Raw genomic sequence first — 20,000 nt, 5'->3', positions numbered from 1 at the left:
ACGCTTAGAGATGGAGGAAGATCATTCTGCCAGGCCACAAATGCCTTCTGCTTCTCGTCTAAGAGCTGAGTGATGGCTTGATCATTTTCATCGAACCAGTCCTGGTGCACTCTCTTCTTTGGACCAAGTATCGACTGAGCTGACTCCTTCAACATCGAACTAAACTGGTCCCATTGTTGTGTAGGGCTTCCAGAGAGTGGTCCGTGGGAGGTCATCTTGTCGTCCAGGCTGTTCAAAAAGTGGTCTCGGTGGTCTGAATGTTTGAGTTTGGCGATGTTGAATGACGGTCGGATGAGCTTGGGCTTCTTCTGACGAGTGGGGGCGATGTAGAGCTTGACGGCAGATATGACGAGTCGATGGTCAGTCCAACATTCTGCTCCTCGCAGGGCCCTGGTAATCCTGAAGTCTCTAGCATCTCGTCTGCGGCAGATAATGTAATCAATCAGGTGCCCCTGTTTGGACCTTGAATGCATCCAAGTTGATTTGTACTTGTCAGCTTGCCGAAACAGGGTGTTGGTGATTGTCAGGTTGTTCTCTGCACATAGGCTCAGAAGTAGCAGACCATTGGAGTTCATCTTCCCCATTCCATGTGGTCCCAGCACGCCATACCAGTTTGTGTAGTCAGAGCCGACTCTTGCGTTAAAGTCGCCCAGCAGTAAGAGTGTATCTCCGCTGGGTACATCCTTTGCAAGGTTATTCAGATCCTCATAGAAGGTTTCCTTTGCTTCATCACTGCTGGTCATTGTTGGTGCGTATGCACTGATGATTGTAATATGTCGGAAGGCGTTTAGTGGAAAACGAAGCTCTATTAGGTGTTCGTTGATGGTAGAAGGGAGGTCTGGCAGCTGCTCCAGAATTGATGTCTTGATTGCCAAACCTATTCCATGGATTCTTTCTTCGGCTTGAGCTTTGCCTTTCCAGAGGAAGGTGTATCCCCCTTTGAGCTCAGCAACGGATCCTTCATCTGCTAGCCTAGTTTCACTGAGTGCGGCAATGTCGATCCTGTAGCGTGACAGTTCTTTTGCAACAAGGGCTGTTCTCCTCTCTGGCATTGTTGAAGTTTCCCTGTCCATAAGTGTTCGGACGCTTCATGCTCCGAAAATCATCTGTTTCATTCTCTTTGTGTTTCGACCGCAAAAGGGGTAACACTGCCAGCCGCGGTAGACTGGCCAGTAGGTGATGGGACAAGCAATGTTTGAGACGCCTTTTCTAGTCTCCTCCTCATTGGAGGGTGAGCGGTGCTATCCTAAACAGGGCTGCTCAGTCACCTGAGAAAACGCCGAACTCTTCTGTTGTCCCAGGGTCAGAAGGAGAGCGACTCTTACCTCCAGGCCGCCTATATGCAGGGCTGGAGCTACAACTGCCAGTGGGTTCCTCCACCTGTTGCTTCGCCCTTTCCCCATCGCCGTAGGACTTTGACGATAGCGGGATACAGAAGAAGAGTTGAGATGTTCAGAAAAAGTTGCACATAGAGAACCTGTGCATGAGGTTGTTTATATTGGGAGGGTCGTTACACGCGGGTGATCCCTCTTCTCTCGGCCTAGGAAGCTGAATTCCAGTGGTACGTAGAGACGTCACGACCGGAAGCTTCTTTGGCTCCAGTAGATGACCCCGACGTCTTCTGTGTCATGTCGTGCTCTTGGCGCTCTACAACACCTTGCTGTCTCCGCCTTCGTAGCCGTTGGATCAGATTATCTCTTCCGCCCAGTCGGCCGGGTTCAGTCTTCACATGCTTGGGTAGACATTCCCTAGTTTACCGAGGGTTTTAGACCTGACGGCTACCCTCACCTGGTTTCGCCCGCCTGTCGAAATGGTTTGCTGGGGTGTGGCCGCTGCGCATGCCACAGCTACTTGGAGCCACAGGTGAGAGTTGAGTTCCAGGTGCGGACAAAAGTGGATGGACCACCCCAGAGGGTGCGACATGTCTCCCCGTCAGAGGTACTACCACTCCCTGGCACCCCATACTTCCCATACTCCCCCAGTTGCGCTACAAAGTCTCAATAACATCTTTATAAATGCTGCGCATAAATAGATGGGGAGGGGACTCTTAATGTCGGAAAAGACTGATCCTTTAGAGAAGCTACCCTGAGAGAATCATTTGAAATCGGTTTAGTACTTTGAATCAGAGTGTGATTAAAGTCAGTGGCTTTGGATAAAATGCTATCGAAGTTTAATGCGTGTTCTTGTCATTAAAATGCTTCTAGTTGAGGTTTTCAGTTCGCTTCGAGAAATTTATATTGATCTATGACATAACTTAGGTACAACGTGCGCTCTCATTGGTGAAGAATCTATCGTATATATCTCTGTATAAGGCTTTTGGTTTGGAGGAAACGAGGAGGACACTTTGAACGCCAAAAACAACAACAAAGATTTTATTTTTCAAACATTATCAAATCTGATATTTAAAAGTCAGTTTAATTTTTTCTGGTTGCTCCGTTTTATGCCTTTATTTTGCGATGCGCGGTTAGAGTGAAAGAACTTCAGAAATTCGAGTCCACTAGGATCCCAACTGCTCGCCGAGAAGAAAATATAGGTTCTAATGTTTGTACTTCAAGAATATCGTACTGTCAAACTAACTGAGTTTTCATTTAAATATTAATGAAAATATTATTTACTGACAAGAACAAAAACCACTTGCAAAGTGAATGTACACTCAAGGTTTATGGAAACTCAGGTTGCTCTCCGCAATTTCAGCTTTTATTTGATAGTTTTGCCAAATTTAAGCGTCTTAAGCTCTTTCTGTAAATTTTAGCTAGGACTCCATGGAATTTTGAACTCAAGCTGAAGCAACAGAAACAAATTTGGTTGAAGGAAAATAGTGTACCGCGAGTAAACAAAATAGCTGGACAAAGTATGAATCAGTGCACACGACTTGACGTTGTTGTCTTTCAATTTTTCCACTTTTGTCGTGGTGTGGTCTAATAAAGTTATTAAAGAATTTAAAGTTAAGTTCTCACGATCGAAATAGATATGATTAATCAAAACTCTACAAATGACCTTTATTTCTCCAAAGAAACTTTCGGAATACATTAATACTGCCTCCTGGCATGCAGACTTTAAAAACTTTCCGTACAGATTAATCAGATCGTAAGCGCAGTGGTACACACTGGCCACAAAAATGGAGTTTTATCCGTCTAAACTATAGTATTCTTCAGTAGCACTTTATAGTTCGTGCCTTTATCTTGCATATCGTTATTTTCCATTGGTTTCTTTATATTTTCTGCTCAGTCTCTCCTGCCGTTGCTTTCATTCAACGATAAATTCTAGCTGACAGTTCTTTCAATTTCCGGCACTTTAATTGGTTTATCGCACCTTTTGACGAGTTTTTTATTAGAATCAGCGACTTGATCTCAGAGTGAGACTGAATTTATCATTCTCTATGACAACATTCACTCATATTGATGCCATTAAAATTTTATTACTGATTTTGGAAGTCCGTTGATAGTTTTCACTGCCCAGGTACGAATAATGATCAGAAGTGGTTGGTCTTCGGAGATATTGGGCCTTAAAATACCCTTATTCTTGGACTTTGTCAAAACCAAAAAAAATTGTTTATACTTAGAGGAGAGGTAAGGAAAGATATGAAATGAGAATAATAGAACAATTTAGTTTTCTTAAGGTCTGATGGGTTTTCGGTTTGTAACAGCACCAATGTAAGGGCAGAAAGCGCAGAGTATCTATTATCTATTTAGTCACTAGAAATCACTTTTTCTACAGATGAAGATGAGTTTTCTTGCCTCTTATAGGAGCATTGCAAAAAATTTAGGAATTGAGGGTGTTGCAAGGGGGGCCCTATATCTCTCAGGAAATTAAATATTTTGACCTATTATTTCACATATTTGTTAACTCATGATACTTAGCATCTGTGCCAAGTTTAAGCCAAATCGATGATTTGGGCTTTATCTTCCCCCGCCCGGTTTTCTCGTGAACACGTTCTTAAAATACAAGCAATGATAACAATTTTAAGTTTGCGAGATTTTTTGTCCGCTCTTCAAGTCAAAAAAGTTTTCTTTTAGTCTTTCAAATGGGGCATTCAATTTTTAAGACACCAATTTTCAATAAATCTCATAGCCAAGAATCATTCTATGGAGACTAAGGCAATGGGGAGAAAGCGCAGAGTATCTATTATCTATTTAGTCACTAGAAATCACTTTTTCTACAGATAAAAAAGAGTTTTCTTCCCTCTTATACGAGCATTGTAAGCCAGGCCAACTCCACAAAATCCGTTGTTTCCTTCAGCCGCAGTAACGCCTGCACACTAAGAGCCATGTCTAAATTCGAATAAACGAAGTGCAAACAATATATAATGTATGTTAGCTTAATAGTTTCAAGAAAAAGATAAAGAACTACCTTTCTCATATGATACACTCTTCAATAAATCTACACCATAGTTCATTGCACCGCGTCTGTTTGCTGAATAATTGAGCTGCTTGCCATTATTTAACAGGTACATACAGAAGGTAGTTTGTATCTCATATTACGACAATAATAATTTGGTTACGCTACAAAACGTGCGCAATTTCTGTAAAATATTTGCATTTTAACTAGATTGGATAACAGTGGGATTTGTTGGAGTTAGAAACTGGAGGAATTGACTCATCAGAGAAACTATTCCGAAAGAATAATTTACAGCTAGAAAAGGTTAGCTATTTTGAATTTATTTGATCTAAGCCTAGTGGCTTGATAAACAAAAAAAAAAAAAAAAAGAAGCAAAACAGGATTTATCCACTCACCCTGTCATGTAGACACGGTCCCTTGGATGCTTTGGTCTAGGGTACGCATCGTCATCAACAAAATCGTAACTAGCATTTATATCCTAATGATGAAAACGTAAAGAAGAAAACGTTCAGAAAAAAAAAGGGAGCCTTAAACAGGCCTCCTTGATCACATAAAAAATAATGAATTTTAGAAAATAAAAAAGGGCAACGAAGTAAGGCAAAACTCACCACAAAAAAATCACAACAAACTGGACGTGTAAAAGGGATCATATAAGCAAGACTGAACTTGGGCACCTTCTTGCCTAAGAATTTTACTAATACAAAACTAAGCAATGGTTCAATTTCAGTTCTCACTTAAACCCTGAAAGAGTAGCAACAAAATTGGAGGAAAAGGGACTTACATAGTTTCTTCTCAGTTCAGCATGTGTTAGGTCCAAGCCCTCGTCAACCACAGTCACCACAACTCCGGCACCGGTATAGTTCATCTTCCAAACATCTCTTACATTGTAGTTACTTTCATAATCTGTATTCTTTAGAAAGGTTCCAAGAAAAAGTAATTTGTGTGCATGTTTTCACAACTCCGCAGTTGTGCTTACAGAAAATTTAAGAATGCAAGATATTCACCCAAAACTGTGTTTACAGTACAATCGAGAGGTACATTATATATGAATCTTTTATTATTCATTTTAAGGATATCAGCAGCTTCTGACCAAACTAACTTAAAGAAAAACCAAACTTTGCACAAAATCAGAGAACTACTGAGAAATCGGTAGCTTATGGCAATAAAATCGACTCAAGGTCATAACGAGGTTTTTCGATAACTGTTACTTACGATGTACCACTGAAGGCCAGCACTGGTGTCATTAAATGGCATGTTTAACGCAGAATGGAGCTGAAAAAAAAAAAACAAAAAAAAAACAAAAATTATTATCATTGACAATTTCTAACAATATTTCTTTTATCTGAAGAGCTGATTAGTGGAGTGACTGGTCTGATGCCGGACGGAGGACACTCGTTATGTTTCAAATAAGAGAGTGCATCAAAGCGCAAAGGTAAAGTTCGACGAGTTTCTTCGAGTTTTGTCATGCATTTTCCAGGACTAACTATTTGATACTATTTACCGAGAGATGAAATTAATCTTTTATAGCTCAACCTTATACAGTTAAAGCTCCCGTAAGCGGATACCCTCGGGACGGGATAACAATGTCCGTAACTGGAGCTGGCCGCTTACAAGAATGGTTCTCGTAAGCGGCCACTAGAGGTGTAGGGTATAGCTGGCCGTTTACGGGGTTTGCCCAGCTAACAATAAATAATGGACTACAAAAATAAAGCGCAGTATTAAATGCCTTCCGCTAATAAGCGACTCAGGAACAAAAATACTCCCTATGACTTCGTGCGCGTGACCTTTCATTGGTACTGTTAGTTAGCCTACGTAACCCCAGACATTCTGTTACAGTAGCCAGTTATCGATTATTTACTACATGGTTTTTTTGAAATACTCTTCGTTCATTTGAAGAGTGTGAGTCAGTTGTTTACGATGGTCCTTCTCCCTCATGATCAAGTTGACTTTTGTTCGTGAGATCGACTCAGCGCATGAGGAAGTTATACTTAATTTATGAACTAACCGGAGGAACAGAGTGCTGATTTACTCAAAATTCTAAACCCAGAGACTTCAACTCGAACTTCCAATTCACCAATAGCGAATTCTTAAGTCTGAGTTAAAGTGTGCTTTCATCAACCACGTTAAGGTCAAATACAAAGACAGGCAATTTCTACTCACGAAAACTGAACTCACCAAAGTAAGCATGATGGAACGATGAGTTATTTTTGATCACTTTGCTTCTGGTAATGGTTTTCTTTCTGTAAATGGAGTTCTGAATTAATATTATGACACGGTAATGAGTCACGATAAGTGTAAAACAAAGGAATGCAGTAACTGATAGAGCATCTTCCCCAATACAGTATGTTCTGCATTCTAGAATAACAAGACCAAGGTTTTGTTGCTGTCTCTTTTTTTTTCAGGGCTTTTGGTCCTGTTTCATCCTCCCCACTATTATTGTGATACAATTTCATGTGTTCCGTTTCAACTTAAAACAACACACCCACAAATGTGTATGTGGGATGCACGGGTAGCTTAATTCATTGCAACAAATAGAAAAAATGTTATGCCACCGGTAAACATAATTTATTTTAAGAGTATAGAAGTGACCGAGTAATTTTTACAACAACAGCTTATAACTGTCACATTGTCACGCGGAGCTTGTGCAACTTCAGTTTTGCAACCTAACCAATTTTTCCACTACAAGTGACAAAGTATTGACAAAAGTAGGTTGATACATGGTCGGCCGAGCAAATAAAAACATAACTAGCTCAATGACCAACTGTTTTTTGCCGCTATAGAATCACCGAATTGATCGTCACTGGGCGCGCACTCGTGTACGTGGGTATCGATTGATATATAGCAAACAAAGATGCATTCACGTGACACCTTTACACGAACAGATGAAAAACCCATCCTAGGGTCGGCACATCCGTGAGAAGTCTAGGATTTACTAAGTTGGTGTTCTCTTGTTTCCTTTCAGCTATAAAATTCCCAAGCTTGTAACCAAGTGAATCTTTGCAATAATTCATGTGCTTGTTTCAAAAGGGAAGAAGAACTTTGCTGACCGTTTGGCTTGTGAGCAGATTCAAAATACAGTAATTGAAATAAATGTAGCGATGAACAATAGCGCTCTGGAAATATATCCGGGTTGACAATTAAGAAACTTGAGAGGGCTTTCAGAGAGGCATTGAGTCGTTTAATTGACCTCAAACGATTCCGATTTAACAAGCAAATAACAAAATGACATTCCTTGTTGCTGAGGAATTTGACAGAAAATAGTTTCCTTGAAGCTGAAGGGGATGAATCCTTCGCAAATCGAAAAAGTCACTAGCGTCATCCGTTTTAGTTTAAGGAAGAAAGCAGCATCGCGCACTCAGAAACAAAACTTCAGGGACGTACGAACAAACAGAGACGCTTGACCTCAAAAGTATTTGTCGGTTCAAATTGATTTTTTAGGCCAAATAGAATCCGAGGTTAATTTTTTGGAATTGAATCGGTAACAGTAATCAACCACGCTCCTCCGTCGCTTTCAGTGTCTCGAGTGTAAAACTTTGATAAATGGGATATTTACGACCTCAAACTAGCATTAAGTAGGTCCTCAAAGATAATATATGCATGCCAATATGGCTGCCACGCTCTTTAGAGCTCTTGCAGTTTTCTATATTTTTACCTTCATAACTATGATAACAGTCGAAAGAGCTTATCGAAATCAATCTTTAACATCAAGATGCATCAGTTGGATGGCTAGATTTGAGCTGAGAGTATCCCGGTCTCGAAATCTCCGGGTAAGAAGGGCTATGGTGAAATGGGACAGTCGAGGCATGGTCTTCCTGGCCGCCCCTGAGAAGTTTGTTGTGCTCGACATTACTGTAAATATGGATGTCCATCCACATCCTGGACCTGAAGAAGTGGATAATGACCACGGTAAACGAAAACAGAGCTCCAACTCCTCGGACTCTGCTTGTCAACCTGCAATTGGGTCAGTCAGAATCCATTGCTCTCACAATCGTGACAGGCTACTTTCGCTGAGACGTTCGGCGGGCCGACCTGCGCCTCATGTTTTCGATACCCTTAAATCCCTGGGAATTCTGAAATACAGAGGTCCGGGATTACGAAGATTGGGGAAAATTACTAAAAAAATATCTCTGAATCGCAACACTCCGACAGATGTCGACCCATTTAAGTTGTTAAAACCCGGCGGTTTGCTAGACCTTATCGCATCCAAGATCCCGCTAAGAACAGATATCTTACAGCTATTCCTCGAGAGCCTACTAAAGCATCTACCGATTGCTCGGAGTTTGCCGTTCCCAAGTGTATGTTCATCAATATTTGCAGTCTCTCAAAAACTAAGAACAGAGTGCGTGCGGCGGTTGGACTTGAGGCTGACTTACGATCTAAAGATATTGATGTTTGTGTCGTATCGGAAACACACCTCAAACCGGCACAACCGGATGCGATTGTAAATATTGAGAACTATTCCATCTTTCGTAGAGACAGAAATTGGAATGGCAGAGATATGCGCAATAAGGGTGGGATTGCTATATACATCAGGAACAATCTTGCAGTAGAGGATGTTTACCGCTCTAGTCTTTATGAATTAATTTGTATAACTCTGCGACTTCCCAAGGGACATCGATTTGTAATATGTGGAGTTTATCATCCTCCAAAATTTAATTATGCAGAGATCGATCTAATGAATCACCTTGTAAATACCGTGGATAATGTACTAGACAAACATCCACAAACAGTTGTGTTGTGCGGTGGCGATGTCAACAAACTGGATATCAAACGCTTCGAAGAAATGTCTGGTTGGAATGCTCTGGTTAATTTCCCCACCAGAGGGAATTCTTGTTTGGACAACTGTTTCACGAACCGCACGGATCTCTTTTCAAAGTGCTATCCCTTTCACATGCTCTCCAAGACGGATCACATGGGAGTTATTTTACCACCCGGTATAAAGCTTCCACCTATCCGCCGTAAAGTATACGTGCGTGACCAAAGGGCTCTTAGAAAGCGTGATCTGTATATCGCGTTAGCGAAGGAAAACTGGGATGATATGATAAAGGAAACTGATGTCGATGAAGTGGTTGGTAGGCTCGAAAATACCATCCTAGGGCACCTGGATAGCTGCATGCCTCTGAAAACGGTGCGCATGTCTTCAAGAGACCCGGGCTGGATGACTCCGCTCGTTCGATCGATGATACGAGCCAAATCACGCATATCACTCAGTAATCAAGACCGTCTTAAATTTATGAATAAAAGGATCTCTGAAGTGATTTTCAGAAACAGAAGGGACTTTATCGCCTCTATTGGAACTCGGGATTGGTGGAAAAAAGTGGATAAAACATCTCAGCGCCGCAAGCCGGTGATTTCTCTATCTCTTGGCCACTACGAACTCAACGCGTTAAATGACCACTTTGGTGACCTATGTACTGACCACGCCTACATAAAGCCAACACCTCTGGAGATTAGTGAAGATCAGGAAGTCCCAGAAATCTCAGAGCGACAAGTCCTGAATTCTCTTATGCGTATAAAGAAAACAGCAACCGGACCAGATGGCATCCCGTATCCTATATGGAAAGACCCCGCCGAGCTGTTTGTTCCAGTTATCACCAGGATTTGGAATCTGTCTCTTAGAACACACGCCTGGCCTGTCTCTTGGAAAAAGTCAGACCTGTACCCCTTGCCGAAGGTTGATATACCTAAGGGAATATCAGACTTCCGCGGAATAAATGTGACACCTGTCATCGCAAGGTGCTTTGAGAAAGCTGTCTTAGGAACACACGCAAGGGAGACCTTCGATGAACATTCTGGGATCTCACAGTTTGCATACATAGAGGGAGGGAGCTATACCAATGCTCTACTGACTATCCAACATACTGTCAATCAATATCTTGATATCCCAGAGTGCAAAGCGGTACGCCTATTCGCTATGGATTTCAGCAAAGCTTTTGATAGTGTGAAACACGATCTCCTCTCACACAAATTGAAGCAACTCCCCCTAAATCCTTTTATAGTTAACTGGTATCTAAGCGTTTTGGAAGACAGGCAGCAGAGAGTCATTAGAAATGGGTTTATTGGAAAATGGAAAAGTGTCAACAAAGGTACCACCCAAGGAAGTGTCAGCGGGCCGCACTTGTTCAATGTCTTTCTCAGTGATTTAGAGTTAACAATTGGTTCATGCTTTAGCGTGCACTATCGAGTTATGGAGCACGCGGGAAGTTTGGAGAGCACGAAAGAAGCGTAAGAGTTGCCCGAGGCGATAGCCGAGGGCAACTCTAGCTTCTTTCGTGCTCTCCAAACTTCCCACGTGCTCCATAACTCGATAGTGCACAGCTGAAAGCATGAACCAATTGTTTTAGAACATGGCCGGTAGAATTGTGCATCAAATCCGACGGGAAAAATGGACAACAATATCAGTTGAAGCGAATCGTGACGGCGCTGATGCCGAGTCTCCTTTTCCTTTGTTTTTCTCTTTTTCTGCCTCATTTAAGAACTCTAGCCCAAGGGAAAAGGTCGAAACATTGTCTTCGTTTTCGGACTAGTAGGCCGAGTTTCTGTTTGTATCCATTATTGTCGCGAAATATATTATTTTTCCCGCGCTAACAATCGGCCGCTCGCGCGAAAAAAAATTTCTGGCGAAGCGATTTGCTGACGCTGTCAGCGTGCACTATCGGGATTTTGAGCACGCTTACAAATATTGAATTTGATTGCGTGGTTCTGCTAGCTATGTTCTAAATACACTTGGACAATAAGAGCGTGCTGGTAAAATATGCAGATGATACAACCATTATCTCGCCTGTGATAGGTGATAATGACAATTCTATCGCACTGATTAATCAGTTTTCCCAGTGGTCTAGAAGTAATGGTATGTGTAGCAATCCATCTAAGTGCAAGGAAATCATTTTCCGCAAGAAAGGTTGTACAATAGAGTTTTCGATTGTGTCTGGAATACCACAGACAAAAGAGCTTACTATTTTAGGGGTAACATTTCAGGAAGACAGTAGGTTCATAACACATATTCGGGAAAAACTAATCAAAGCAAACAAGTGCCTGTTCATTTTAAGATCTTTAAGGAAAGAAGGGTACAATCAGGCCGAAATAGACCATCTGTTTCTAAGTCTGGTTCTACCAAATATATTATACGGGCTGTCCGTATTTGGCGCTGTAAATTCCGAATTAACAACAATGCAATGTTTCTTAGATCGATGTTATAAGCGCAAGTATACATCCGACCACATTAATGTTTATGAATTGTTAGTTCAACAGGACACACGTATCTTCAAGAATGTTTTTAATAATACAATACACCCTTTAAGAGCTATAATGCCAAAAAAGAAATCAACCAAGTACAATCTGAGGAAAGAGACAAGTCACCATCCTAAAATAAACACTGATATGTTCAAAAACACGTTTGTCAATCGCTTAATTTTTAAACATAATCTAGTCTTATAATTTTTATCTTGATTTTCTCTGTAATTTATATATATACCTTCTTTTAATGTTGTAACATAGGATATGTGATTATTTATCTTATGACTTAATAAAGATTCAATTCAATTCAATTCTCAATTAGTGAGGTACTTTTAGACTGTTAGATGAGCAGCAGTAAACAAGTGTATTATCAGCACAAATTAACTCACAGGTTCGACGACCTTGCACCATGCTTACAACAGCTTTCAAAGAATGAAAGAGTGCTGATTCTAATCTAGCTCTAAATTTGTGACCTCTAGAGCTTTTCAACATCTGAGTTATTGAGTTCTTTTTTATCCAAAGTCTTCGACGCTTTCAAGTCATAGAATTCGTGGACCGACGATTCCGAAAACGCTCCACACCTTTCACTGTGGGCCTACCTCGAATGGCGTGTACGTCTGTAAGTAAGAGGAGCATATATGTATCTCATTAGACGTTTTGTTGTGTACTATCGCTGAGTATCTTTACTAGTTGTGCCGTATTTTGACGAGCCCGTAGGGCGAGCCAAAATACGAATGACGAGTAAAAATACTCAGCAATACGATACACCAAAACGTCCAGTAAGTTATTCATTATCGAACACGATAAATTGTTATTTCAGTGGAGGCGAATTTCGCCGATATTTAATTACGGGGACTGCATGACAGAAGGAGAAAGGTCTCTCGCGCTACTTCCATATATGGTATGTATGCTAGTCTGCCATATGTACACATAGAGCGTCACTGATGTACGTCTGGGGAGTCACTGATGTACATATGCGTGACGACAAAACAAAATGGCGGCCGGCTGGTAAGTTCTGAAGGTACACCATGCGCTTTTCTTTGCCCATGAAAGGTAAGTAAGCCTTCAACACTAAACGGATTATGCCCATTCCATTTTTTTTGTTTGTGGGACACTTAAATTTCAAATTTTCCCGAGCTAGCATAGAAAAAGGGGTATGTTATATCGCAATATTTTCGCGATTTACAGACATTGTTTCATAAATTCATACTGTGTAAATTTTTTAATATCTTCGGAGGGCTATTTACTTTCAAGTAGTTGATAACTACAAAAGGTAAACAAGGGAATCAGAAGAAAATGCTGCTATTGAATTTAATAAATATTCCATGGCTTTTTGCAAACGTCTTTTATGGAAAAAAGTAAAGTTGGTTGTGAAAAATGATAAATGCATTCCGAATTGGCATTGCATTCTTTAGAAATTGCTGTGATTCCACAGGTATAGGAACCAAATCATGCAGAAATAGCAAAAATATAATTAGTGTCCCTTTATTTTTAGATGTAATTTCTTGATCTATAATTAATCAGTTTACTACTCTTGAAATGGCAGAAAATCTCCACGAGCCCAATTTTCCTGTTGAATTGGGAAATCAATACAATGTACAACAGTGTATGTCATTCAGCTGTTCTAAATGTATGTATCATGGGAGACCCCTGTGGCACTGCAGCCTTTGAAGTCTATCATTTGAAATCCCCTGGAGATTCAAGGCCCCCTACAATAAAATTCACTGGACCAACAATATCTCAGTTCAAGGAAATAAATAGTTCATCAAATCCAACCAAAACCTGAGTTGTTCCTAGATAGGTATAGGATGCTACATAATGGTAATTGAACTGAGTGGAGTGCAATTTGGTCTGATAACAAACGTGCGATAACAAAATCACATGACCGCAAAGCGGGAGTGTGATTTGTGATCGCGAGTTTGATGGTTCAATTACCACTTTATTATATTTATTTTGAAATCAAAATGAGCAAGGCATAGCTTGCATTAATTACTTACTGATAAAATACAAACAATTAGAAGTGAATTGAAGAAAAACTTTTTTTCTATCTCTTTATGCTGCTCTTTAAGAACGTGTCCACCTGAAAACCATGCAGACGAGTCGACACGACCCCCCACTGAATTCGATCAAATTTGGCTCACTTGTTTCCTGCAATGAACCTACAATCTAGACCAAGCGGTTTATCCAGATACTAATTTTTTAGAAAGCTATACTAGTTTTAAGTTTTTCTCAAAAAATGCGCAAAAATCCGTGCCAAAAATGTAGCGAATTCAGGATGCTGGTGTTTCTCCAAATTCTCAAGCCTACATAATATATTTCGCTAAGTGGAAGTAGAAACCTAGATCTTTATGGACACACATAAAAATATATGATTGTCTGTTTTCATATTTTTCTAGCCATCAATCAAACTTGAAAATTTTCACCATTTTGCGAAATAACAGAAAATACCTCTAAAATAGCGGGAAAAAGCAAATAAGCGGCTATGTTCTGATCCTTTCAATGGTTTTTCCAGCTTGGAGAATTGATGATCGAAGCAATTACGAAAATAAAAGTGTGTGATATTTACATTTTAGATAAAGAATTTACCCTTGAGGTACGGCAATCCGGCGTGCCTGGGAGGGTCACGTGACACGTCCCGGAATGTCGTAATACAGATTCCTTTTGTTCATAGGTCTCCTTAAAGGGAGGAAAACTTCGAGAAGGTCTTTAGGAGTATTTTGAAAAACAATTTTTATGTTCGATTCCACTTTTATCTCATCTAAAAATCATATGGGAAGCCCGGCCGCTTTTTTTCTTTTATTTATTTTGTTTTATTGCAACGCAACTTCTAGGCCTTTTTAAGTAAGAAAAGTACTTATTTGTTTGCTGTAAAAGCAAAGTAACGATCAAGTATATCGAAAATGCAAATTTAAAATCTTTTGGCCATTTTTGTTTTCCAACGGTATTATTTTGATGACGCGCTGAGAGGATTGCTTGGCACGCACAGACACCGACATTTCCCACGCTTTCCATGCATAACCATAGCAGCAGACATCTCGTAAAGATGGGCGATTTTAAATGTGTGTGTTCTTTTCAGCAATATTCGAAGAAAGAACGTAACCTTTCTGCTCGAAACAAGCGCGTGAGATCTTTTTTATTTTGATGAATTGTTCTTGCAGCACAAAAGAGCACTTATATGGGTTTTTAGCCTCCCGGGAAGGAGTAGAGGAAGACGGTAAATTATGTTTGGCCCACCGGCGTTGGATTATTCGACGAGTGCGGAGAGGATCTCCCAATTTGTCCCGAGCACAGGAACGAATTTGGCTTGGGATGGTAGCCAAGTAAAGTTTGTAAATATCCTGAGCATCAGAGCAAACAGAAACCGTACTGAGGGATATCCAGGGAGATGTCGAGAAAAATATACTTACCCTTCGGTGTGATTTGCGAGACTGGACATGGTAATTCATTGCAATGCTGTGTCAGAATACCGGTTATTTTTTAAAATGAACACAGCATAAGATAAAATATAAGTTTTGTCATGCTTCTGAGCTAAAACAGTATTATTATTTTGGTTTTCTAGGGATATGTAGGAAATAATTATCTAATTACAACGAGACTGTGCGCTGCTCCGAGGAGACAACTAGTGATACACAGGTAAAATACTTAGTTCTTATTAACCAAGCGGGTGTTCTGTATGGGAGAATCTTGACTGAGGTCGCCGGTAGAGACCAAACGCAGTGAGGTCTGTACCAGAGACCGAGGTCAAGATTCTCCCATACAGACCAACCTAGCTCGGTTAATAAGATGTTTATTATATGGCTGTGTCTTGTATGCCAATTTTTTATATTCTTTATACCTTTTTCTTCCAGACCCTTCTAGATGCCGGTCTAGATGGGAAAATCTAGACCGCTTTCAATATTGACTTCAGCCAATGAAATTCGTGAACTCGGTAGTTCCCAATCCTTGTGAGACACAGCCATATAATAATGTGAAATATTAGTGATTTTCTAAACCGGTAGTCATTCCGATAAATTTAGTTTTAAGGTCGGCACACAATAGAGGACTAGTCCCTGCGACTGCTCCGTGCGACTGGTCCCGGCGACAATTTTTTGAAGGGTTTACACGAGGAGACCGGTAGCAAGGACTATTCACTTAAGGCGTTCACACGAGGGCACTCAATTGCACAAGAACATAGGAAAATTAAGGTGGCTCGTACAAGTTTCCTCGCGCGGGCAACAGATAACTCTTGCGTCACGCGCGAGAGGAACGTGCGAGAGAAACGTGCGAGAGAAACGCGAGATTAAAAGACGAAAATTTAAAACAAAGATGGCGGCGCGTGGATTTTTTTCTACTTATGTGAGAAGTTTACCTAAGAGCTTGTATTTGATGTGTTGAGCGGCCACTGTGAATGCAGGAGATAGAAACTAAGATAACGAAGACGATTTTCGGAGAAGTAAAGGTATCTTCACTTCACATTTAAAAGAACTATTCAACCGATATGAAATCTTGCGACTGCGAAAAAAGAAAAACTTAAGTGAAGGATAATCTACCTAAAGTGGAAGACGACTTTGAAACCTCGAGGAAAATAATATGATATAGCCAGAAGTCATGTGTAGGAATTTTAAGATGAGCTCGGGAGGCTGTCTTTGACAGCTGTTTAATGATTTTCTTGGCAGTAAACGTCTGTAAACATTAGATCGTAGGCACTCGCGCAGGCACACGCAATTGTCAGCGGTAGCTAAAATAGATCATGAGCAAATGTCGATCTTATAGAATCCAGATTTTTAAATGCGCGAGAACGCGCGTGGAAATTCCTAAACTCACGAAAGCTATTGCATGAAAACAAGTCCGGTGACCCCTTCTTTTTTATTGTTCCAATAAGATAATAACGTCGAAAGGACTCATCAGAAAAAAAAAAAGAAAATTCTACGGAAGGAAATTTTCGATGTGTGAAAATTGCTTTTTTTCTAGATCTTCTGAAATTTCGCTCTGTAGAATTTTTTAAAAATATTTGTGCATTTTCCTATTCAAGTGCCAAAAGCAATCACTGAAAAAAATCACGGGGTCACCGCTGGAGTTTTCGAATTAGTTAAGCCACAAGCTAAAGAATGCGTCTGACTAAGCCCATGAAAGCGTTGCCATGGAAACTGGTAGTGACGAAATGACACCTATTTGTGGATAACCAATGATTATATAATTTAACCCTGTAAAAGTGTTCAACTGGCCTTGGTCAGTCTTCCTGTTGCATTCTTTTAAAGTTACAAACCATCAAAAGGATGAAACCGGTACGAGCCACCTTAAGAGGTAAAAGATGTTTCTTAGTCTGGGGCATTACACGAAAAAAATGAAAATTTGGTAAATTTTCATTGTATCACTATTAAACATCGACGCAAATGAACTAATTCAGTCGGATTATTCCTGCTTTTACTTGTTCCGTTTTTGGTTTTTTTAAGTTTTAACAGACACAGAGTCAAATAAGGTAAAAATTCCATCAAAACGGCTCCAAGACATCTGTGTATGTTTACAAAACTAGAAATAGCTCTTTATTTTTCAGTTGTAGAAATCTAGAATTCAGGGAAAATTCATAGAAACTGCAATGTTTACGAATACCGGAAGTCACGCAATCCCTTCTTCACGGTATCTATTTTGGCGGGAAAGCGGGAAAACAAGCCGGGAATTTGAGAGAAGATGGCGTCTGGAGCTGAAGAGAAGCAAAAACAGATAATATTGTGCGTATGGAATTATGGGAGGCTATCATACTGACCTGTGATTGGCTTATTTACCGTTTAGTCACAAGGACTGGTCGCACAAACAGTTCACACGAAGGGACAAACATTTAGTTTCATGCGACAAGTCCCTGCGACTGGTTGCACGAATTCACACCAGTCTGAATTCGTGCGACTAGTCGCAGGGACCAAAAGAAATGTGTAGTTCACACGAAGGGACTAGTCGCACGAAACTGGTCACTGGGACTAGTCGCAGGGACTAGTCCCCTCGTGTGTGCCGACCTTTAGGCTTTTATGCAACAATAAGGCAACATTTCACATACAGTTTTTATTTCGAAAAGTCCTGGTAGTGAGTGCCAGTCGAATGTATACTATACTCTATTTGCAAGTGGGGTGGGGGAATGGAAAATTTTCAAATCAATTCATTGCAGAACCGTAAACACTAAAATAAATCATTTGCAAGCGCAATAAACCAACATAAATTGTATGCAACCCCCCAAATAAATTGATTGCTGCTGCAAAAAGGAGTAAGTTGTTTGCATGCAAAACAATTTTTGTCTCTTCCCCTCCCTTCAGAGAAGTCGAATGGTCTGTCCCTAGCAGCTTATATTTGTGCGCTTAAAGCATGGTTATTATCGTTACAAGAAAAGACATGGTCGTTGTACCCTTTAAGACACCCGAAGAGGGTGAAAGGTGAAGGATAATAATTTGATTGAGTTCCCACGGCACACCATATTTTCAAACTGAATGAGGTGAGATCGCAAGATTGATGCACCACGCAAACAAACTCGATATTGTCTGTCCGTGGTTACAATTATCACTAAAACTGCAATAGAGTCTAAAACTCGATGATAAAACAAGTGGCAAAAGGTACAACATTGCGCCTCGTAGTATAAAGCCCATCCCCGAAGATCCAGCATGCTTCGCGCACCTCCCCTAAAGGCCACAGCAGCTAAAGCTTCAAACATCTACTTACTCATGCCTGTGGATGTTGATTTTCAGGTCATGATGGTACTACTGTAGCGCAGCTGAAGGAGACTAATGACTCGCACGGGGGAGTTAAAGGCTGCCTGGCTGCTGTATGCGAGCTCCACCAAGCAAAGCAAATGTTAACACCCGTAAAGTGGGTGGGCATAAGTCAGCTAAATAGTTTCCAGTACGAGTGTGGTAGTATCAAGATGTGGCGCGCATTTCGTGTTGGACTACGATCTCGGATAAAGGCTCTTCCCATGGAGTCAACGCAGCAAGTGACAAGTATAAAGGTTTTGAAACCTTTTCGCGTACTAGACACCGCAAAAGGCGAGTTGAAAAGCCAGCTTCTCGGTCGAGAAATCCACTATCAGCGAAAGATGTGGGGAGACGTAACTGCAAAGAAACTGCAAGCGCCTTGTTTTCATGTCCTGAGGAAGGGTGTAGTAAAGTCTACTACTCTAACCACTACCTTGTCAGCCATCTTGACTTCGGCAAGCACCAGTACAAACTTCACCGGGAAACGCAGCACGATCACAATAGACGGCAATGGGCGGCGAAATGCTCCTCTCTGAAAGTAAAAATACCAGAGACCAACAAGACCTCCAGTACTTCTACCGCCAACAGCTTCAACAGTGTGCCTGGTGGCTGGGCCCTCAAGGCAAGGAGGTGCAGCAGGTTTACAGAACAGTTGAAGAACTTCCTTCTCGAGCTATTTCTTGTTGGTGAAGAGACTGGGCCCAAGGTGACCCGCCTAATGCTTCAAGACGAATACGCACACTAAATCGGGAGGGTACTAACCAACACTTGTTCGATAAAGAGGAGCTCAGCAGATTGCAAGCTATCTTTCTACACTGGCGATCTTAAAGAAAACAGGAAAATTGCCACAGGCCAGCGACATCAACGTTGGTGACCAAGATTTAGAGCCACTGGAAAGAGAGATTCGACGATATAATCTCCGCCATAGGGTGAAACATCAGTTAACTCTGTGAATACGCTTTATAGTACAGAATCGCGAACCCTCGCATGCGGGGTTTTCTGGTAGGGGGTGTCTTTAGTCTGGTCCTTCAACCCATATGCCTTTTAGTGCAGAGGTCCCCCCTTTTCATTAAAAAAGCCTGCGGTGTGGTAAGGCTGGATTGGGGGTGACATTAGGGAGAGGCGTACCGGTAACAGACCAGAAAATGGCGTTTTTCTACTAGACTTTTGGAAAGGGTTTGGGACGAACCAGATGTAAAGAAATATATATAACATTCCCCAACCCAGAAAAAGACAATAAAATCAAATCAGCATTTATAGTTCAGAAACGCCGAGGGGGAGGGGTAATCCTCTGATAATAATACCCTCATACCTTGGGTGCCCTGTGGTGGTATTAACAGATCGTTTTCGACGTGCAAAGACCCCCTCTAAAGCATTATATCTCATCTACTCAAACGACTGCTCATTCAAACAAGTGGCTAGTGTGAGTATTGAAGAATCGCTGAGCAGTTTCCAGCCGCAGCCGTCATTTTAAAATGCTACATATGGTTGCGTGTATAAAGTCAGCGACCAGTCGGTAGTTTCGCGTGTACACCAGGCTTGGCAAATGTACTTTTATAAGCACTCTAAATCGGATTTATTTCATCAGTTGCATTTTATAAACCTAATATTGTGTATTTGAATATAATATGAGCCCAGAATGTCTTCACTAGAAACAGTGGCATGTTTAACCAGATGTCAACAGATCACGGTCATAGTACCCATTTGTCATTC

The 20,000-nt window shown here is 40.9% G+C and overlaps 1 protein-coding gene and 2 pseudogenes across 2 annotated transcripts in view; 2 read left to right on the top strand and 1 right to left on the bottom strand.

Moving 5' to 3' along the window:
* The window catches only part of LOC148718951 (protein CFDP2-like), a 1,158-nt gene extending 106 nt beyond the window's left edge, over positions 1–1,052 (bottom strand). The window contains exon 1 of the mRNA XM_088740045.1: positions 1–1,052. This exon is cut by the window's left edge and continues 106 nt beyond it. Within this exon, the coding sequence (XP_088596171.1) occupies positions 1–1,052 (1,052 nt within the window).
* The window catches only part of LOC148718943 (uncharacterized), a 279,110-nt pseudogene that overhangs the window by 154,926 nt on the left and 104,184 nt on the right, over positions 1–20,000 (top strand). The gene's annotated exons all lie outside the window — the stretch shown is intronic.
* LOC148718950 (uncharacterized) lies at positions 7,931–11,875 on the top strand (annotated as a pseudogene).

Source organism: Stylophora pistillata, chromosome 12, assembly GCF_964205215.1.
Source record: "Stylophora pistillata chromosome 12, jaStyPist1.2, whole genome shotgun sequence".
Taxonomy (NCBI): Eukaryota; Metazoa; Cnidaria; class Anthozoa; order Scleractinia; family Pocilloporidae; genus Stylophora; species Stylophora pistillata.
Note: the sequence above shows the minus strand (reverse complement) of the source record. Positions and strands in the feature narration are given on the sequence as shown.